The following is a 23,137-nucleotide window of genomic DNA, read 5'->3' on the forward strand; positions in this document are numbered from 1 at the left end:
AAAGTATGTGTCATTAAATTCTAAAATATATTTTAAAAAAATTTCGAAATGCTTAGAAATAAAAATACCTTTTAACAAATATCGGTTATTGACATATCAACGCCACTGTATAACGACAGACTACTAAACAAATAATTTCGTAAATAATCACTAGAATTCAGCACCTAATAAGGAGGCGTTACAAGTAGCCATTGTATCTATCAAGGGTCGTAATATCTATCATGGACCATCCACCTTCTCTTATAACACCATCTTCACCCTAATACTATCTTCACCTCTATGAATACATAACAAAGTTAATATGCGTTTTTCTGTACGTGCATTTTCCGTTGCTGCAGCATCCTCGAGATTGCGCGCGGCATTCTTCTTCTTCTTCGCAAACGGTGGAAAAGTAGCGTGCTACGAATCGCGAACGTTAAATGATAAAAGAGGCGCCTTGACCCGAAAATTTTTGATGTTTATATGCTTATATAATTCACACTCAAACATGCTCCTCTTGTCATCTCGTTATCGGAGAAGTGGCTGTGAAGTGTCGCCTGTATTTCACTAAAAGCGATCTTATCCGTCTCAAACTTTCCTTTTGACGTCATCTTTCTGGTTTCGTGAATACTTTTCCCAACATTATCGACAGAATGACATCTTATAAGACTACTCAAGAATTTTCTCTCAATTAGCGACTAATCAGAGATATAATAAACTATTGTATTTTTTTCTTTTAATCAGGGGCTTAAAAGTTAATTTCTTTTCAAATAACGCCACGTGATACTGGGGAAACGCATCTAACAATGCATCTAATTTTCGTACTGAAATTAAAAATTGCAAACAAAATATTTTATTGAATGGAACTTAACTAATTTGTTTATTTTGCGCGATTGATAAACCAAATAGACTAATTTGCTTTAATACTTTGATATTTTTTAGCAAACCGCTAAATAATTAATATATAAAATTAATAATTGATTATTTGTTTAGATTACTGAGTGAGGAATTAATTTATAGACTTTTTATATACGTTCTCTGTTTTTGAAAAAATTTCCTAAATATCTTATAGATAATATTTTAGGCAAATTCTACGATCACACTGTCTATATAATCTAGAATTTCGAAATTTTGCGTTATTGCTCCTATTCCCCATTATCGTAGGAGGTAAGGCGAATTCCCATTGCATACTAATGCAAATTCTATCTGCCAATCTTCTTCACACTCAACGAAGCGCATCGAGCGATAATCGATTCAGGCAAGTACCTGCCGTCAACCTTGAAATGAAAGCAAGAGAGCATCGCCATCGACTAGTTGTAAAGTTCCATTCTGTCAAACGATATCCGCAATCGATTCACAATTGGAATCAATTCGCACATTATTCGTTACAGTCTAAAAGTCTCTGAGGTTCAATATTTCATCTCACTTAATCGTCTTCAAGCATTTTGTAGACTATATTCATCCTCTAAAGATAAGGTTGGGGTCAGATACAATCTACGGCTTCGTCTATTTTATACTTTTACAAGTAATTCACAGCGACGAGAAAGGATTTACCGTAACACTTACTTTCTTTACTCATTTTGTACATTGATTAGATAAAAAATAACACAAAGCGTATGAAGTCGCATATAAAATCTATCCTTATTTTAACGAACACTAAAAATTCACCTTGCTGTTAGATAGTTAAAATGTAATGTTTTAGAAATCGGTCGCAAAAAAATTCTAAAATTTGTGCAAGTATTTGTTATCTCATTTTTTTAAATTGGACAAGACGAAGAAATTATCAATTAATTGAAGTTTAAAGTTTTAACTTTCTTTACTTTTAATTTAACTACTTTGTATTATTCATTATACTTGAGTTATTGTAATTTCTATAACATTGTTAATTTAAAGAAAAGAATACATTGTTCTCTTGATCATATTTTACATAACAGGGTGGTTACAAAGCCTTTGCATGGCATTATATAAAATTAGCCTGTCAAAAAAATTATTCACAGAATTTATTTTATTTTTATCCACATACTTATCGGGATATTGTTACTTCTCAACATGTCATCGTTATTACATATACAATCCGATTCTAAAGTTCTACGAATACATTTTGCAAATGATTTACAGTAATATCTAGGAATTCGATTAATTATCTTACAATTAGCCTGCAGATCTCTTTTAACGAAATTTCTTTTAAAGAATTCGTTTAATAAACAATAATCTTAATCTTGATAAAAAGAAATCTAATGATCTCAAGTCTAATGAGATCATAGTAATAGCCAAGAAATTGGCTTTTTTTTATTCATCTGTATACTGAGACAAAAAGTTGTTAATTTGACTATATTTTTCAACATGATTCAATTTCTGCAAATCAAGTATTTATGTATTCAAGTTAAATATATGAATAAATTTATATTAAATTAAATTTCAAACGTTTTATGTATTTGAGTTAAATGCGCGCATAAATACTTGAACTGAAGAAATTTAATCAAATTGAAAAATTTTGTCAATTTAACAAGTTATTTTCATTGTAGAGAAAAGTTTTATAATTTTTATAAGTAGATTATTTCTTAATACACACTAAACTTTACTAAATTGCAATTCTAATAGCCTTTGCAGATTAATTTATTACAGAACGGAAGTTATGAAAGTTTATATAGCTACATAAAAACTTTCTAATCACCTTGTATAGCTATGGCAATATTAACATTGCTGACGCTATAACATTGCTGATTATTATTACGTACAGTTCAAATATTTAATTTGATTTTACTTGATCCGCACATTAAAGATATAATAATAAAGGTTAATTTAATCAATAATTAGCTTGTGGCAACATTTGATATTTGTATTTAATTAATTGACAGAGTCGGGAAAAAGATCGTTGCGCGACAGATGTGATCTTTCCCTGAGGTCCAGCGCTTATAATTGTTGCAAATTACATTTAATTACGTATCAAATTCCCATCAGTGTATTATTAATTGGGGCCAAAATTATGTATTCTTTTCGAATATCATCTTGTTGCATGCATGAAAGGCGTCCGCAAAAGTTTTCCGTGCGCTACGAGCAATTATAACGGTCAATTTGAATTATGTTTTAATTAGTTCGTAGCACGATAATTAACTCGAGTTTAGATTGTACCTCATGCGCGCGAGTAGTGTGCACAATATGTGCGATATGTTTTTCTGCATACATAGTATCTATTTTGTTTCTACCGGTTATTGTTAACGTTCATAAAGATTAAAAATATTTGCTTATTTTATTATTTTTCGTCATCTGATTGTACATCTGTAATTCTAAATAATAAATTAATCAAAAGCGACCGGTTTTTAAAACGTATTAGAACTTGATTAGTTAAAAGAAAAGAATTATATTTATATTTGTTTCTCCTTACTGATTATTTTGGAAAAATTGCTTTTTGCATGTTATACTACTTTACCGAAAACATACATTTTATGTATTTAGAAAGCTAAAAAATTAAAAAGAAAAATTTATTTCGTGGCTGATCCTATCTTTACATAGAGCGACTTTACTGGTTGTAATAAAGTAAACTAATATGTTCTAAAGTACTTTGGATTTACGCAAGGATAATTTCATCGTGGCTAAGAAATGAAGATGCCGATGAATTTATTGCGCATATGTTATTGCAATTATAATTTTGTGACGAGACACATCAGTATGATTTTGCGCTGACCATCGAAATTTGTGCAAGGCGATATATTTACAATCGAAATAAATTACGTTGCCATAAAAATCGTTGCAATCGACGCAATTGGTTCATCAATTGCGCAAAGTATAATAAATAACATAGTAAAATTTGATTGTGTGGTTGAAGTGCGAACGCCAAGCATTCGTCTGGTATAGGCTGCGGTTAGAATATTTTATGAAATACTCTGTGATCAGCATACATATTACCGTCGGGAGTTGGAAGAGGTGGTGACATAAATTGAAAATCTTAGACAGGTACATGCATGTCAAATAGTGTTTTTCTCGACGGCATCGAAGTAAGAAATCAAAAAATATTTCTTTATGCAAGAATTTGAGGTCACTATGTCATACACCACAAATGTTTCGACAAAGTCTCAGAGAATGTTCTTTAAAAGTTTTTTTTTCTTAAAATCATTTTTCACTAGGAAATTGATAATTCTCTCTACAATGTTAAATTCAGTAAAAATTAATTGTAATATTATCGAGTCGTGCACTGAGAAAAAAGTCGTTAACTTGATTAAACTTTTCAGCTCGAAATTTTTCCAGTTCGAGTATTTATGTATTTGATATAAGTACGTAAAACACTTGAGCTTCAGTTTAAGCAATTACATATTTAACTTAAATACATAAATATTTAAACTGAAGAAATTCTAAGTTGAAAAATTTAGTCAAGTTAACTTTTATTCTCAGTGTATTTGTTGTTGCTACATATGAAAAAATTTTTTTCTGAAATCAAATTTTTTACATATTTCAAATTTATAAAAGATAGTTTTTTTTTTTAAGTATGATTCTGACAAATTTATTTATTTAAAAAGAAAGTATTTATTTTCTTTGCATTTTCTGTGTATGACAAGCATAATAAGAGAAATCAGTTGCAGTAATTCTGAATGCATTACCCCAACGAATTGTCGGTTCATTACACAAGTAAGATAAATTAGAGACAAATTTGTACATGAGTAAAAATAATCTATTAGCGTATAGAGTGTGTGATAGATCAAAATAAAAAATATTTACTTTTCAAATAACGCTCTAAGCAAAACATCTTCGAGAGCTTGCAATCGTTCCTGTTAAATTAATTATCCGTAATGTGCGCGATAAAAATTTCCGAGATAATCATAATTAAGACTGAGATAACGTCTAGATTATATATCCAGATTACAGCGGCTTTAAATTCGACGAAGAAGAGCTTTATTAAGAATTATATCATACCAATATGCACTGGTTACTGCTATTTTAAGAAACGTAGTCATGTTACAACTTATCAGTGATAAGAAGCTACCTTTGCGATTAAATGATTTTATTAATATGCGAACATCTTTGATAGATCGAAACGTTTACTTAGATGTCTTAGATTATACATGCTGATATATATGTCTAAAATTAATAAAATTATTGAAAAATATTGCATAATTGCAAAAATATATTGCTGATAGAAAATGATTGAAAACAGAAATACGTCATTTATTGTATCGTTTATTATTAAAAAATATAAGTCGAAATGCATATATACGTTAATACAAATCGATACGTATAAACATGCACTGACAGCAATCGATTCCATCAGAATTAAATTTATTAATGTTTCTAATAGCTAATTGCAGCAACAAGTAATAATTCTGAAAATGATCATGATTGGACTCTTTTTTTCTAATTTGTCAATTACATGACGCGCGGATTCGTTAACGAACATTATGTTCATACGGAGAGCGATTACAAGGTTTTGTTCGATGTATTTATTATGCAACATTAATGCACATCTTTCATACTTTTGTGACGCCGGTCGCCATTAATATTCCGCGGCAGGTGCCGCACGCGTGGAATGTCAAGCGGAAAGCGGCGGCGGCGTTGTTGCTCGGTGCAGGCCTTTCTCAAGCTGCTGCTCGCGACGTACTTTTTTGTTTTTATCTCGCTATCGATTCGCGCAAGGACTCTCAGTAATCCGAATGAAGAGTCGAAATCTCTTGATGGAAGTAAACAACAAATTACGTTCGCGCGAAGGTGAACAAGCAGCCGCGTAAATACCACGGCGATTTCATCGTTCGTGCATTACAAAGAGCGCGTCGCTCGCGGAACATCTTAGTGGACATTCGAGTAAGTATCGGCCGATATTTACAAGTAGCTTTCCATTATGTGAAGTGATATCATTCAGAATGACGCATCATTTTGTATGATGAATCTAAGCAAACGTTTCGATCTATTAGATATGGATGTTCGTGTTGAACTCGCACCTTGGCACGCTGTTGTTTCTGTCATTTTATTTTATGAATAATTGATTTTTATTGTGTGCTCTAAACTCTCTTTCTGAGAAGTATCTTTTAGCATACACAATAATCTTTAAACAAAAAAATAGAGAATGATATTTATTAAATATATTGTAAAAAGACGAGTTTAAAATATTATTATTATTATTTTTTTTTTAATTTTATTTGAAAGTACGAGAATAATTGTAGCAATTAGTAGTATTGTAATTAGTATATTTGGTCGATTGTGTAATAATAAATAAATTCTTATTAAATAACTATGTGCAAGCATGACTGCGTTGAAAGTGGATTTTGGATATTCGATTATTTGAATTACTAGAGCACAGTTATTGACATCGCGCGCGGCAAATAATTTAGTGATTGATCGGCGGAACAATTTCAGATAGCTTTTTATCGGTCGGCGATTTTCCAGCGTGTAGAGATAGTTTTTTTAATCACGCAATTCTAATTGATTGCAATCAATATAATCGTTATATATATATTGATCTATTATATCTCGTTCTCTCTCTCTCTTGCTCTCTCTTTCTCTCTCGATACAATTAAACGATTAAAATTGATTAAATGTAATTCCAATTTTAGATTTTGACGTTATATATATGCGAGAGTTAAATTGAAAAATTAAATTATCCATAACACGCAATCTACGTGATCTTCGAAAATGTTTGGCCGCATTTGCGCCGGTGAAAAAGGATATCTGAATACAGAACACCAAATAATACAATATAAAGATTATATCTGTATTATAATTATATTTGAATACTGATCGAAAACAATAGATTTCACAGAATCAGAAAAATCGTGGAAAAAGCATCTCTTTATCCGATTGCATATACGCTCGGACGGATTTTTGAGATGGAAGTTTATAATTCCGTCGGGTCGTAAATCGCCGTTTTACGATGAGATGCACCAGACAGATACGCTATGAGAGTTTTGCCGATCTTTTTTATCCCGTCTGAGTTCACGAAGGTCTGTCCAATAATATCGTCAGACTGACATTTAATACGCATAATCATGACGAAGGACGCGATTTTTTCTCCATTTTCCGTTACTTTTCGAATGCATATCTTTAATCCCTTCATATAATTCGTCAGATAACACAAAAATATTTATCTCCTATACGTGATTATCCAGACAAGAATTTGTACATTATTTATTTCTAGCTAAATCAGTAGTAAAATCAGTCTTCTTTTGAAAATATTGTGTTATCTTTTTATTATCAAAATTTGTGATTATTTTTATGCTCAAATTTTATTGTAAGATTCAAACTTTTGCACATGTCAAATTTAATATTCAATCTTAACGTATTATAGACGACGACTCGAATTAAATGTTGTATTCAAATTTTAACAAATTCAAATACAACATTTAACTCGAATTATTCGAGATATTACGTTAAATCTGCAAATTTGCATTTCACATGGTTGAAAGAGTTAACGAAATGCTTAATTAATTTTTGTTATTTTCTACGATTTCAACTTCGCTTATATTTTCATATTCGAGCTCAGTGTATTCGTTAACGCGGATGGTTAATGCAGGAAGGCACAAGTATGCTCGAGTTCACCATTTCGAGGCGCTGCTCCAATTTGTAGATTGGAGAATATGGACGCATTCTGTATTACGATGAAAAACAAGAGGCTTATCGCAACACCCAAATTATTCTTATGACTAATCGGTTGAAATTGGCACGTGACGCCGTGGCTCCAGGAAATCTGACATACCTGATTTATATATTGCTTTTTAATTCAGTCAGATATCAAGTTTCATCAAGGACACATATGTTGCTTGTGTTTCTTCATCGATATGGCGGTGGTTTCGACTCGCATTTGAGTAAGAAAAATTTGGATAAAGAAGGAGGACTTTTATTCGATTATAACGCAGATGGTTATTTATGAACATTTTATTTGCATCGTGTAGAATTGTGGTACAGATTCTCAAATATTATAGAACTTTGTTATAATTGAAATATATTACTTTGATCAATAATTGTTTCTTTTTAAAGGAATTTTCGAGTACAGCTAACGAAAACGTGAACCATTCTTATTATTTTGATCGTAAACAGTTTTATATCGATTTCATTGAGAATTTTTTAGTCTAAACGGATTTGCTCTTTGTGCTCTTAAAAGAAAAGTGTTATAGTCTCTCTTTACGATTTCAGTAGCCATGTCGCATAAACCTATCTCATGACATGTAAATCCAATAACAAATATACGTCTGATAAAAGTATACTCGGTAATTAGACTCAGCTCTAACGTGCGAAATTATTCCATCACTGTGAAACACTTTCTTGCGCGTGTCTCAATGAGTACACTTAGCAAAGATAACATCATTCTGTGTATTTTTTTTTCTTTTTTTTTAATTAGATCTGATTAGATCTTTTTATTTAGATCAGAGAACTTCGAAAATTTAACGTAATTTTGTGATGATTTTTGACAACTATCAGAAATCAAATATTTTACATGAAAATTATAAATACAATTAAATATATAATTGGCTTAAATGAAAGAAAATTTTGTTCTAATGGGAATTTAATTTCGTTATTAACTTAAAAAATTTTAATTTTTTTTTTGCAGATTTAGAAAGAGTTTTCAAATTATTTAATAAACATTACAATTATGTACAAGAATTTTTATCCTAAAATGAGATATGTATTGTCTTAGATGTTTTTACACTCGCTACACATGTATTAATATTTAAAATGTTAATTATATACTGTGCAAACTAATTATAATATTTTATAAAGAAAAACACAGAAAGAGAGAGAGAGATTAATTATGAGCTTATAAATTTTGCTATGACGGATTTATTTGGAAATAATTTGCGAGCCATCGCGAGTTTGCTTTGCGCTTTCGCACTCGCACGGCGATCGATCGTCAGGCGTGGGAATGTCACTGCGCGATCAGCTGTCTAACTACAAGGCCGCCACGAGGAGACACTTACACCCGTTCTTCTACGACATTTCCGCCCTGTCGCTCGGCCGAGATGAAGTTTCCGTCGCGCGTCGCCGCATTTTCCTAACGAAGGAGGCTCCGATTAACGAGAGGGAGGCGGTTGGATGTTCAGCATGGCAAACAATTGGTCAATTCGGCTGCGTATCCAATTACGAAATTGGCAACGATGAAAACCGAGTCGGGCTCTTAATTCGATTCAGCCAATTAGAGCGGCCTCCCGCCGTCCGCGTGGAGACTGAATAATACCGCTTCTTATCTCCTCGCTTTCGTTGAGAAAATTTTTGCAGCAAACAACGCCGCTCTCTGTTCCGTCCAACATAATGTCCCTCCGGCGACCGACAAGCATTTCTCAGGCATTGCTTGTACAAACTGCTATCGCCGAAAGTCGATTAATAAAGTTTTTCTTTCCTTGGATTCTTTCTCGAAAATAGATTCGAATCGCAATTTAAACTTCAAAAGTAAAAAAAATACGGGATATATATATATATATATATATATAATAGAAACAAATTCTTGGTTTCGCAATTTGTTTCTTCGCAAACTGTTTCTTCATTATACAATTGACAATTTAATCTAGTAAGTAAAAAGCTATTTACTTAAAGTTTATTTCTTATGATATCTGACAGAAGTTACGTCGAAGTTTTTTTTAATTAATGCAGTAGAAAACAGTTAATTTGCGGAACTGTTAATCCTACCGTACTTTTACGTAATTTCTCTTTCTTGCCCTGTTTAATTTAATTCTGCTAAGACAAAAAATAAATAGAAGGGGATGCTGCGCCTGGACGATACGAACGTAATTAGAGTATAAAGTTAGCCAAACGTACCAAACAACATTGACGTATTTAGCAATCGTTAATTTTTTAGAAGATTATTAAGATTTTATTTACATTAAAGATTTGTAGAGACAAAACAAAGGATAATTCATATTTGAGTTTTTCTTTAAATCCTTCCAGTTAAAATATTTATAAAATATTAAGTGTCTTATAATTTTGATCATGACACTGTATACCTAGTACAACATCAACAAAATAATGTGATTGTAATAATAAAATTGTAATAAAATAACAATTGTTTATATTTTTGATGAATGTATATATGTATAGAGATAGAAGAGGAAAGTTAATTTAAACGCGGCGTGTACATGTTCATTTATTTACAACTCGCGAGAACTATTCGCATGGCTCGCGGTTCCAGGCTGCAGCGGGATGGTCTAAGTAAATATCGAATAAACAAGCGGGTGTGGTCATTCTCTTGTTGATCCGGAACTGGGTCAAGATCACGTGGGGCGCCCACAAGATGTATGGCGATCGTTGGAAAAAAATATCTCGCGGCCGACCGTGAATTGAACGGATAGTCTGATACCGTGAATTGCGTAATCAATTTAAAGTGGCTGATTGAGCGCGATATCTAGGAATATCGGGGCATTTGAACGTCAATACCCGGATGCAAGATTCTCGGAATATACTTTTTCTATTTCTTTTCTCGCTTTCTTTTTTTTTCCAATCCCTCTAAGTGGCAAAATATGTCGCAATTAATTGACGCGCCATTTGTGCGATGTGTTTTGCCTTGCTTATCTTTCGAATAAGTTATAAGTTATCTGCTTGCCTTTTATACAGATACACTGAGTTTTGCGACTGTTATTATTATTATTATTATTATTTTTTTTTTTTTTTAATTATAATCTTATCATCCTTGAAGATAATAAGAATTTGTATTAACATTTGACGATAGCACACGCGCTAGATTGTTATCGTATAAATATTACAGCAAATGTGTTTATTTCAGCGATATTTATTTATCCTCGTGCTGTCAATCTAAAATTGAAGAGTGAAGAAGCATGTCTCTTTAAATTTGCAGCGTCAAGTATTATGTAAGATATCGTAAATGACGCAATCGCATTGTGCCTTTCCTCCCTCTAGAAATCGGTACACTTCGCGCAACAATAATTTCAACGAAATTATCGATATATCTCGTTACTGGTTGATCACCGTTATTATCTCTTACCTCGTTTTATCGTTCTCGGATGGACTACTATCACATTGATTGACTCGATTATAGATTACCTCGTTAAGCTAGATTCATTGCGTGATTTGAAGCCCTCGATACATAAGTTTGAGACTGTCTAAAAAAGATGATAAAAGATGTAATATGATTAGAATCTGTCGCGCTAGAAACGTTTAAAAAACGTTTGAAATCTATCTGCAGTTACGATCGGCAATTAAACTTGGATCGTTAACAGTTCATTTTATGTGTATCCAAATAAAAAGGAATGATATCTTGAAATGCTCGATTAAAACCAGACTCTGGAATTGTATTTTATAGTTATACTTTCTTTCTCTTTAAAAAAAAATAGTATCTTCGTTTGTTTTGAAATTTATATATAGATGATGTTAAGCAGAAATTAAGTATATATTTCCAAACAATGTTACACATACGCGCACGGCGGTTTTGTGGATGGGGCACAATTTATTTTAGAATTAACTTAGCGAACAGTTTATTTTGAAGTTAATTTACTCAACGAGTTCACTGACTTTTGTATACTCTTCCCATTTTAAGCGGGGAAAACAGATAAATTCTACAAAGCATTCGAATTTTTTTTATCGTCCAGCGTCTTTCTAGAAGCGCAACATATCAAAGTTTACGTTTATATCGCTTATTTAGCGCTAAAAATAATCGTATGTATTTAGGCCTAAAGGTCGTTGCTTACGACCTTCTTGAAAAAAAAAAGAGATAAATTTTCAAATAGTCACGTGTGTCAACATTAAAAACGTGGGGCGTTTTAATGTTCTGACGCTTCAAAACGCTCACCCTGGACCCTGGGTGACAAGATACCGAGGAACGCTTGTAAAATTTGGACGACGCTCCCTGACATTTTTATGAAATTTTTAAAAGATAGCTGTCCGAGACTCGGATCAAAGGATCCCATAAACGAGCCCGGCGCCGCGATCTTTCTCGTATACAGGTTTCCTCCTCCGATCCCGAGACGAGAATCAGGATCGGCCAGGTCTCGTGCGTATCCTCTCGTACACGCGCTCGTCGTGGCTCGAGGGTGGGGGATGTGCCGCGAAAGAGAGAGACAGTCGAGGTGGGCAACGCGGGTACGCGTATAAATACAAGCGATCGCGCTCGCTCGCGCTTAGTTGCTGCGATACCCGATTCACGCGACGGCCGTTGATCGAGCGCGAGTCTCGTCCGACGCTCTCCCGTGTAATTCTGTACTTAAACGCCTTCGATACGTGCATCGCGTGCGTGTGCGTGGCGTACGCGCGCGATAAGCGAGTTGAAGAAAGAAAAAGAAAAGAAAGACGCGAGGAAGAGCCGTTCTTCTTCGACCCTGTGTCGCAATGTCTTGATCGCGCGCGTGTGTTCGACGAGAAGCGGGGGAAAAAGGGGGAAATAAATTTATATAATCGTGAAGAGGAAGGGAAAGAGAGCTTCCGCGATCTCGTGCCTATCCTCGCAAAGATTCACATCATCCTCCGTGTTTTTGTTGCCGTGAGCGTGATGCGAGACGACAACGTCGAGGTCTCATCATCCGTGCTGCCTTCGGCAGGAGGCGAGGGCTGATCGAGGTAAAGACGACGGCAGGACGCGAAGATTCGCTTGCGGAAATTATCGGGGGCAGCAAGTCCCTCCCAATTTCGAGAGACAAAGCGCTCGATCGGTTCGCGCTGGACGTTTGAAAACGGGGCGCCAGGTATACAAGTGGGACAAATGAAAAATATATAAATAAAACGCGAATCTCTTCAGTTGGGTCAACGATCCCGACGTGTTCTCCTATCTACGGGCGTATCCGCTCCGATCGCGAGGCACATACGCACGCACGCACGCACGCACGCACATACGAATGCACGCGCACACGCACGCGCGTCGACGTACTCCTACTACGTGTTAGAGCACGCGTTTCACGAGAGTGACCGCGTCGACGGCGGCGTCGTCGTCGGCGTCGGGAGTGAAAAGGCGGTCGACCGTTCGGCTGCTTTCACCGACGAGCCGCGCCGATGGAATAACGCCGCCGATCGCGCTTTAACGTCTACCTTATCTTCGCGAGAGAGATGACCGTTCGTCAACGATAGCCGGATAACATTCCCTCGCGTACGATCGTGGATTGGAGGCAATTGGATCCGCCGGAGATCGATCGCCGCGACCGGCGAGAAATCGCGTGGATCTTGCGTAGCCAAATCGACGAGTGTTCGCTCAAGAGAGAGAGAGAGAGAGAGAGTCTAATTTCCTCTGCAACGCTTCGGAATTCGTGGACATCGCGGTGTTAACCTTCAACGCGGTTCCCTTTGGTGTGTAATATTAAATAGAGAGTGCCTTCGTTAGCCAACACTTGGAATTCTGGTGACTAGATCCGATCCGTGGATATCGAATCGCAAACGTCACTCGTAATTCCCGACGGCTCGTCCGCTATAAATTATTCGGTCAACGCCATCGAGACGACGACGACGACGACGACGACGACTCGTTCTTCGTTAGTCTCGTTTCGTAGGGTGTCAGTGAATACATATATCTTGCACAGCAACTGACCCTTCTCTCTCTCTCTTTATCTATCTCCGGTGGAAGACATTAACGACTTCGCAGAAGAAGAGAGCGAGCCATCCGATGCAGTTATTTTATCCTCGTCCGATCTTCGACGGCCTTGCGGCTGGTAAGACGTTAACCCGACGTTAGCGGTAACAACCGGCGGAGAGGCAGCCAGCGGTCTTTCACAACGGTCTCTCCTCGGTGTATAGCCAGTAAATACTTAATCTGAACGCGAGCTGACCCTCGGTGACCTCGATACAAGATACTAACTCGGCGTTTCCGACGCTTTCTGCGATGCGCAATACGCGACTGTAAACCGCTCGTCAAACGGACGACCAGTGGCCACGCCAGTTAGCATGGAAACAGCCAAGATGTACATCAGCGAGAACGGTCACACGACCAAGTGCGCGTCGACCAACTCCATCCCGGCGATGATGGACCAGGAGTCGTCGCTGGCGAGGATCTTCGGCATCGGGAAGCAGCGCGAAAACGCGGCGATTCTGCGAGACGCGAAGACTCGTCGGCACAGCGTTCTGGAGGATCTGAAGGCTCGGCGAGACAGTCTCTTCCAGAGGGCTCGTAGGGCCAGCGTGTTTGAGGAGAAGGAGAACAGCAGCGCCAAGGACAATACCAAGGACAACATCAAGATCGACGTTAAGGATAGCAGCGCGAAGGAGAAGCCCAAGGACAAGAGGAGGAGCAGCAGCGACAGCAATGGCGGTAGGAGAGGCTCGGTGTTCTACGTGTCCGAGGATCTGCTGGAGGAGAATCGGGATGTGTTGGAGAACGAGGACCGTGACCGCGTGACCCAGGAAGCCAAGAAGGGACGCCGAAAGTCCTGGCATCCGCTCGCCGTGAAACCGCCCAAGATGGATCGCAAGAGGAGGAAGGGCGTGTCTGGCGTTCCTATGCAGACCGGCAGCACGGAAGGACTCGATTCGCAGAGTTATCCGCGACAGAAGAGGCCATCCTGGTGGAACATTTTTGTGCCGGACTCGGTCACCAGGTATTTATCTTGCGATTGTTTTATACGTGGACGCGCGAACGTGAGTATCCGCTGTTTTGTGAATCATCACGTACCTATTGCAGCAATCTTTGAGTGAGTCCAGTGAAATTTAATCTTAAAAGAGATGGAAGTGTGGTAAGCGAAAATAAGGTATACGAATCTCCGTAGTATTGCTTATAACCGCCGGTGATAAAAATAATAAATAATTTTGAATTTTGTTGACAAACTGGCAAACTGTTTATTTATTAAACTTGTTCACGTCTTGACCTAAGGTTCAGGTCTTTTTCAAGTGATTCGGTTAAACAATATTATTTTGAATCACTTGTTCGGGAAACACGGCCGTCCATGAGTTCTCTCTAAAAAAATTATTTATGCAGTAAATGCAGAATACAGTCGCTTTCGTTTCACAAAGATACACGTGATTTTGACAAGCGTTGATTTACGTTATTATACATCTTTATCAAGCTTTATTAAATTATATAGATTTTTGATAACAGAAATATTGCTGCACAAATGAATATTCTGGAAAGAACTCGGTCGTGTTTTTTGAACAAATAATTTAAAGTAATATTGTTTAATCGCTTGAAAAGGACATGAATCTTGGGTCGAAATGTTGTGAACAAATTCAATCGATAAACAATGTATCAGTTTATTGATTAAATTCAGAATTATTTATTACTAATAAATCATACAAGAAAAATATTATTGAAAGACAACCAACCAAGTGAATGAATCAGATATGAATTAAGTGCTGTGAATACATTATACATTCGATACGAGACATTCGATACGGGACATCGTGCATAGAATAAAAAAGGAAAAGAATTCACGGCGCGGTGGGGAATATAAATTTCGGCATAATTCGTTTTATATTTATGCCGCTTAATTATTTCGCAAATAAATTTCAATGTTAATCTTTCCGAACGATTTATTCGTACATCAATTGCAATTAATAATCGTTAAGCGATCGTTGCGGAGTTGTAAAAACATGTTTCGCACTGCTCGAGAAAATTTCGTGCGACGAAAAACACGTGAATGATACTTTAAAACACCATAATGGCCGATACACGCGATAATCTCAAATATTAATGCTCAATTCGCGGTGACTTTCACAATGATATATTCGTGTGCGTTTCTGGCTGGCCTCCAAAGTGCAGGCGAAAATGACGATTAAGATAGCGAGTTTGGGCGTTCAATTAATTCTCAATAATATCCAATAATTCGATGAAATTATCGCCTTCCACGATTTCGACCAACTTCCACATCACATAATTTTAACTTTTGTGATACCGTAATCAATTTGTATCGTCGTATAATTTTGGATGCCATAACATGCAGTTAATAGTAATAACAATAATAATAATAATATTACATTGATTGTGTGGTTCTTAAAATCACTGTCGCATGGATATAAACAGTTTACGAAGCAGCGACGCAGACAGCAGTTCGTCTTAGATTATATCTTTTATTGTTGTGCAATTGATAAATATAAGCGCTCGACTCTTAAACTCAATTTTGAGTGAAAAGTCGCGAATAAACGCGTGCCGTTTCTAGGTAAATATTTTGAGATGTCATCAGCGTTGAAGTCATAATCTGGGCTCGCGGAAATCTTATATCGTTCGCTAGACGAGAATACATTATCGTTTCAGATAACGGTTCTTCGTAACGGTCACACTATTTTGTGAAAATATAAACGATAATTTGTAATTGATACGACGCAAAAAGCGCGTAATACAAAAGAGATTCCGGAAGCAGTGATAAAAATAATATTAGCCAAGAGACAAAGAGTTACACAGTCTTTTTTTAGTCTCTGATTCAAACAGTTGAATCTTACCAAAACTTTATTTAAGATATTTAAGAACAAATATTTAAACGCAGTCTGTTTTTCCGTAAAACGCAATCTTTTTGACTTACGAGACTGGACAAAGAACTTGTTTGCTCTTCGTTTTAAAGTGAAAAATATTGTCGGTAAAAACAACGGATATTTCGAATGGGAAATATGACAAGGAAATTAAATGCGGAATAAAGATAAATAAGATTATCGAGAGAGAGTTCGATTTAGTTCAAAATTAAATTCTGGCGTCTTGTTTTCAACAGTATTCCAACTGGAAGTAATGTGACATTTTTATTTCGAAGAAAATGGAATTTTCAATACTTTAATATTTCCCCGAACAATGTCTCCGGGAACATTTTATGAAAGTCCCGTGTTGCATTGCAATCTCGCGATTTCTCTACGAAAGACTTATTCGCGGAAGTCACCGCGAAAAATCGACGTTAGTTTGCCCCTTCACAATTCGTCATAAAATCTATCCCAGCTGGCAAAACCGGACGATCATTTCGATGAACGTGCTTAGCGAATAATCGACTAGAAGAATCTAGTAGAAAGTTTTACCATTAATTATATTACATAATTCACATGCGTGATTGATTTCCTGTGAGTCACAAGTCTTGAAAAATGGATATTATTTGAAAATATGAATTTCTTTTCATTCATTCTAATTTGAAGCAATTTCTCTCTCGTGGTGAAACTTTAAATAAGAAATTAATCTGAATTTTTTTACAATTTAAATTTTATTTGATTGTCTTTCCACTCCTGAAAAACGAGTTTAACTATTGTTACGCTGTAAAATTCATCTCTTTTTAATTATAACAGTAATTAATTAATTAGAAAAAATTGTATTGTCCAGATGTGTTTTGGATGTAATGAATTATATATTTAATGAAATTATACATTCATAGAATTTTTTGCATTCTTTCTTATTTTGTATACTTGCGGTATGAAGTGTACTTACATTCCTAGGGAAAGCCTGTAGCTGCAGTCTGAAAGCGCAATGCTCTCCGTGTTATCAATGCTATCGCATTCTATCTTTATTGTTCATCAGTCATAGTTAAAAAATTATCATTTTTTTCAGTCTGTCAAAAAGAGGGAATTTATTATGTTGAGCGAAGAACTAATGATATTTTTATTTCTTGACATCAGTAGATCAAATTATTACACCAAAATCGTACGTTAAAATATTAGATTAAAATTCTTAGTAATTCATGCAATTCGAGCTGAGAAACTTTGTTTCTTTTTTAATCGTGCTGTAGCAAATGAACGAGAGTTTTCTTTCTACTTCTTAAAACCGGAAATATTATTTTGAATCTTTTATTCTCTCGTACTTTAGACTGTCAACATTACACGTCTACTCTCTTAACATAGTCTGATACTGATGTTTGCATTATTTAATCAACGTAACTTGCTGATAACTTTTGTCATATGTCATCGCGCGATTCATTACAAATCTCTGTCAACGCTATCGTCGTCGTTAACATTAACGGCAAAAGATGCTTGGCTTGAACTCCGAAAAGTTAGTCGACCTTTTCGATACTGTCACACTTGTTTTGTAACAAGAATTCGTAAACAATGAAATATTCGATTTATATAACACTCGCTTTATATATAAAACATTTTTGTTTTCATTAATATAATAATCCACACAATTTTTTAATCTTCTCGAATTATTCTTTATCAACATACATCAATAATTAAACAATTAACTAAGAGAATATTTAAAATACCTCTGATGTTAAAAATATGTTGCTCGAAGATTTTATATTCATCACTATGAGTACGTTTCGAAATGTAAGTATACTGACAGTACTGAAAGGTAGTATAGTTCACGCCACATGCGCATAGATTTTCTCTACTGTCGGCACATTTCGGAACGTATGTACCGTACGTACCTTATATCGTGCTGAAAACAAAGGAACGTTAACGCAATCGTTTAACACGTTTCTCTTTCTTCGCGCCATTTCTTGCACGTATGGAACTCGAGTGTAGCGTTCTGAAAAATTTTGGCTTGTCAAGACGGATCACTTGGAACTTGGAAGAGGGATATACAAGCGAGGGTTTTTGTGACTCTCGTACAAACCGGTCGCGAGATCTTAAAATAGCGCTCTCTGTCATTAAATGTTTTTTATTCTTTCGCGGCCCCTCTCCGCTTCTCTTCTGCTTCACACGGTACAAGTTTTATCAAGTTATGTCAAGCGTCAATACTTTTTACTAATTACATAGATTCTGTTATACATATATTTAAATAAAAATGCGAGTATATTAAGAGACAATGGCCTCAGAACTGGTTTTACTGGTTCTGAAAGCTTTTGAATATTATTGAATTATTTTCAATAAAAACAATCAAGCTGTATCTAATATATATATAAAGTGTTTATTTTACTATATAAAATTTGTATTTTTTAGTACATAAAACGTGTTTTCATCTTTCTTTTCCACTTTAATCTTATTATTTTAATTAAAACTAGCGAAAAATAGTTAATCGCGATAAGGATAACTCAATCGGACGTTTTATTTTGAAAAATGATCATCTCATCATACGGCAATTTATTCTTTTATCGTACGTTGTAATTTATTCTTAAGAAATGTGATACGTACAGTCAAAAGCGTTGCAAATGCATCGCATAATCATGTAGCAATTATTTGTACACAAAAGCGCATGTAATGCGGAACCTTGAAGGCAGATGTTACACCTGGATTCAAGTACACCGCGACCTTACATAATTTGTAAGCCTCTCCACCACCGTATTTTATCGACCGACACGAAATTACTGGGTGACATGTCCCATCTGTATTTATAGGAAAGATTTTGCATAATCGTATTTGCACGACTATTACTTTCCTTCCTTTAGCATCTTTAGACGTGTAGCGGCAGTTATGCATTTTACTCAGCGACCTTATTGCGCCTCAGCCACGCGTTATGCAAACTAGGACAACGATTATTGTCGCTGGGAGTATCGGTGCTATTTCTGATGAAGCGAGAATGAATATACGTGATTTCATAGCACTTCTATAAAATCTCGACAAAAAAGTTTCTGATGAAACATCGTTTCATTTTAAAACAATCTTTCTTTAACAGTCGTAAATAAAAAGCACTTTGTGTTGCAACTTTGCTAATAACACTAACGAACGTTATTATTAAAATAACACTGAGAGAAAAGAGGTTTTGTTAATTCAATAAAATTTGTAGATATAGTGACAACAAAGTCACATTTGTTGTCACTGTGTGTACAAATATTTGTTACAGGTATTGGGCATTTGTTGAATTAGCAAGGTCCTTTCTCTTGGTGAAGATTTTCTTAATGTTTATTTCGGATTAAAAGACAAAGATAGCTTTGTTATCTATTTGTTATCTATCTGTATCTTATTGTTAATCTAACTTAATTCGACAAAAAACTGTACGAAAGAAATTTTATTAATTCTCTGTTAATACTTTATTTGATCAGAGAAAATAAGAAATTGGTTTTAACAACTGTGTTGTGAATTATAAAATATTCTCATTAAAGTTTAAATATTCAAAAATTTAATTTAAAATAAATCTTGTAGAAGAAATGTATTTATTAAATTGATCAGGAGAATGTAGTGTGTGGCGAATTTTATAACTTATATTATTATGGTTTTCATCATATTTCAATAACAGAAAAGATATTCTCTTCGTTTTCTTCTCCCTCAACTTGTCTCTCTTGATATTCTATAACATGTAGTATGAATAATTCTCAATCGACGAACAGACGACTACCTGACAATGCTACCTAAACAGTATACCACCTATCGTGGGACTTCATCGTCTTCAGGCACGCAAGGTGTGTCCTTATCCGCCGGTCGCTTGCGTAAAGTGCGTGCGACGCAACTGAGTGAGACGGGACAGCGTTGTTACGCTCTGATTCCACCATTTCTGATCATTCCGACGTCTTTTATGGCGCACCGAGCAAGGCATCCAATAGCAATTTAAACCGGCCTCTCGTACCGGCTATCTGCTCCCTTTTTTTTCCATTCGTAGCGTTGCAAATCGCATATATGCGATTTACGCTTTATAAAGCGTAACACATCCTGAGCAGATTAAACTTTCCACACGGAAGTTATATTTCGACCGTGGTAAACGTTTCGTGATGTTTTACGCGAACCGAATCACGTGCTATCATCAATACGTTTCGGTAAATAACGAACTTACGATAATCAAGTCTAACACATCTGTATCCATTTTATCTTTAATCATTTAGGGTATGATAATGTTTCACTAAGTTTGTGCTACAAAGTTCTTGCATTCCGGTTCGCACTGTGTGTACGGCAATAATTTTTGTTTCGCAAAACGTCCGACATACATATATTCATTATACTTTTAAATGTTTAAGGATTAACAATATTTCACGGAATAACGCTGTACAATTTTCGAATTTTGATATGATTGCATATATGGTAATAACTTTTCCATAATAACAAAACCATTTGCGAAACAAACGTTTTACACGAACTAAAACGTTTCAACGCCGACAAGTAAACGCTGCCAGCCGCGTTTGCATCCCGGCTGGCAGCAGTAAAACAATTTAACAATTTCGACGCTTTCCGAATAGATTTTCTCCCCCCGATTTCGCATGCCGGGAGATGAACACAAGCTCGCGCGCGCGCGCACGCCGGAAAGAGAAAAGAATAGATTCAGGAGAAACAAAATTGTCGTCGGGTCGTTACTGGCGTACATAATGAACTACAAATTATCTTTCTCGGAGGAATTGGAAATTCAGGTCAGAGCGCCGCAACCGTTGCGGGACCGCGGAAGTAAAGTCGCTCTTACTAAGCACCGCACCACTTAATCGTTCGGCGAGAGAAAGAGCCCCGCGCTCGCATTTAAACTTCGCAACGACGCGACGTACGCATCCTTAGTACCAGCAGATTCGGGATCGGCGAGAGAAACGTTACGTACCATCGAAAATAGAATCCGATACCTCCGCCGACAAATTGCAGCCCCGCGGCACGATTTTATTGCGACGTGATTCAACGCGAGATTTACTATCGTTATTTATTACACGCGACTCGCGCGTAGTTATTTAAATCAATTATTTCATTGTTTATTTATTAGTTGGTGCGTTTTCTTGTTTATAACTCGACTGCTACCACGTTGCGTCGTTCGTCAAAATCAATACCGTCTTTCTGCACGTATAAATAATCTGCTTGAGTTTCTGATGGGCTTTTTGCCTCGACCGGTTATGAGACGGTCCGGAACCAGTTTTTGAATCGCAGTGAATGCGCGAAACGTTGCATTTGCATCGAGCGCGGCTGAAAGGGTGCCAAAGACGCGAGCTAGCGGAATTTACGAGCTCTCTCACGCAAAACAAGCGGGCACGAAGATTACGATGTCTTATTTTTACTCACGTCGAGAGCGCGCACCGACTTTCAGGGACGGTGCTGTACGTCGCCGTGCATTCTCACGAGACACGGAACATTACTCGTTTCGGCGCTTTATTGCCTTAAAAATGCAGTCGGGACGAGAGAGTGCTTTCACGATGGCGTGCAACAACGCGCAGTTTCACGGGAACGACAAACGCAGATTACGCGATAACCGATTTAATGAAATAGGAAGCGTGTAGGAAAACGCAAATAGAAAGCCAGGCGGCAAATATTATGTCACAGTGCGCGGCGCGATGCTCACGGTATTCGTATTATTTATTTTTTGTTTCTACCAAATTCGGTTTTCGTACCTTATTACGAACCTTTCAGACTCCCGCGTCTGTGACGTGGAATTATGGTTAACGTCTTTGCGATGCAAGATGAAAATTTCTTCTAACGCGACGTTACTAAAACGGGAACATGACTTTGAATATTTTAAACATTTATGCTATTTTCATAATTGCTGTGTCCCCTTCGTCGATAAGAAAAAAAGTTACGAATTGATTTTGAACTGTATGAATTTTATTAGTATAACTTGGATTCAGAAAAGGATGAAACTTGATTTAAAATATGCTAAAAATTTTATGTTATCACGCTTGAACTCTTCGATTAGCCAGTGTTTAATTAGTCTTATCTTATCGACACTTTCTACTTGGTGAAGTTCTCCTTTGAACGAATTGAAATGTAGTACGTCGGATTAACAAAGTTCATTGATCCATTGTACATCACAGAAGGAAATCCTATGGCACGTTAATTCTTTCACTTTCGGGAGAAATGATGAAATTTGCGTATGTGATTTTATCATTAATTAAATCTTATTTTTTTTTATATTGGGATTTTAACTCGTGTCCAATATGGCCGTCTCAATAAGGTTTTTTCACGTCTATGTTCACACTACACACTCAAATATGAGAGTGTAGTGTGAACACAGATGTGAAATAACCTTATTGAGGCGGCTATAGTTAAAAATTAAAATCTTCATAAATGATAACCAGTTCAGCTCGTTTTGGTCTCTTATTAGTTTATTGTTTTTGTCATACGAGCGAGAAACTTATTGTTTTTTTAAATCTTGTTATTCTATCACTTATCTTCGTAGGTATACTATACCCTTACCTGTAAAATGGCAATGAAAACAGTTTGCTCAAGATTAAAAACGCGGCGAGGAAAAAAACGCTTTGCCGACGTGACTCGGTATCGACGCAATCGAATGATATTATCGTTGGCGATTGCTGGTCGCATTGCGTTCGGAGTTCGGCCCTGCGTTGCACCGCGGCAAGAGACTATTAGAAAGTCGAGCTCTGCGAGTTACGAGCCCCGACGAAACACGGCTGAGCGGCGAATTTCATAACGAGCAACAGCGGGATTCTGTCGTCGCGAAATTTACTAAGCACTTTTCTCCGTTAGAAAAAAAGGAAAGAAAACGCGACTGAAAGTTGCTCGCACGCATTAAAAATTATTTCTATGCGTCGTTGTCGACGTTTTTCTGAAAATGTGTTGAAAA

General features: G+C 36.1%; 1 protein-coding gene across 11 annotated transcripts in view; it reads left to right on the top strand.

The window, feature by feature from the left end:
• The window catches only part of LOC105197934 (TLD domain-containing protein 2), a 162,886-nt gene that overhangs the window by 61,058 nt on the left and 78,691 nt on the right, over window positions 1-23,137 (top strand). For 3 of the 11 annotated variants that reach the window (XM_026132175.2, XM_026132178.2, XM_026132176.2), the window contains exon 1: window positions 12,017-14,420. The exons of 3 other annotated variants lie outside the window; for them this stretch is intronic. In XM_026132175.2, coding sequence (XP_025987960.1) covers window positions 13,771-14,420 — 650 coding nt within the window. In that variant the 5' untranslated portion in view covers window positions 12,017-13,770. Of the gene's footprint in view, window positions 1-12,015; window positions 14,421-23,137 lie in introns of those variants that run through there. 5 more of the 11 variants (XM_026132177.2, XM_026132179.2, XM_039449829.1 and 2 more) reach the window with 4 other exon arrangements.

The sequence above is a fragment of the Solenopsis invicta genome, chromosome 1 (assembly GCF_016802725.1).
Source record: "Solenopsis invicta isolate M01_SB chromosome 1, UNIL_Sinv_3.0, whole genome shotgun sequence".
In the NCBI taxonomy this organism is placed as follows: domain Eukaryota; kingdom Metazoa; phylum Arthropoda; class Insecta; order Hymenoptera; family Formicidae; genus Solenopsis; species Solenopsis invicta.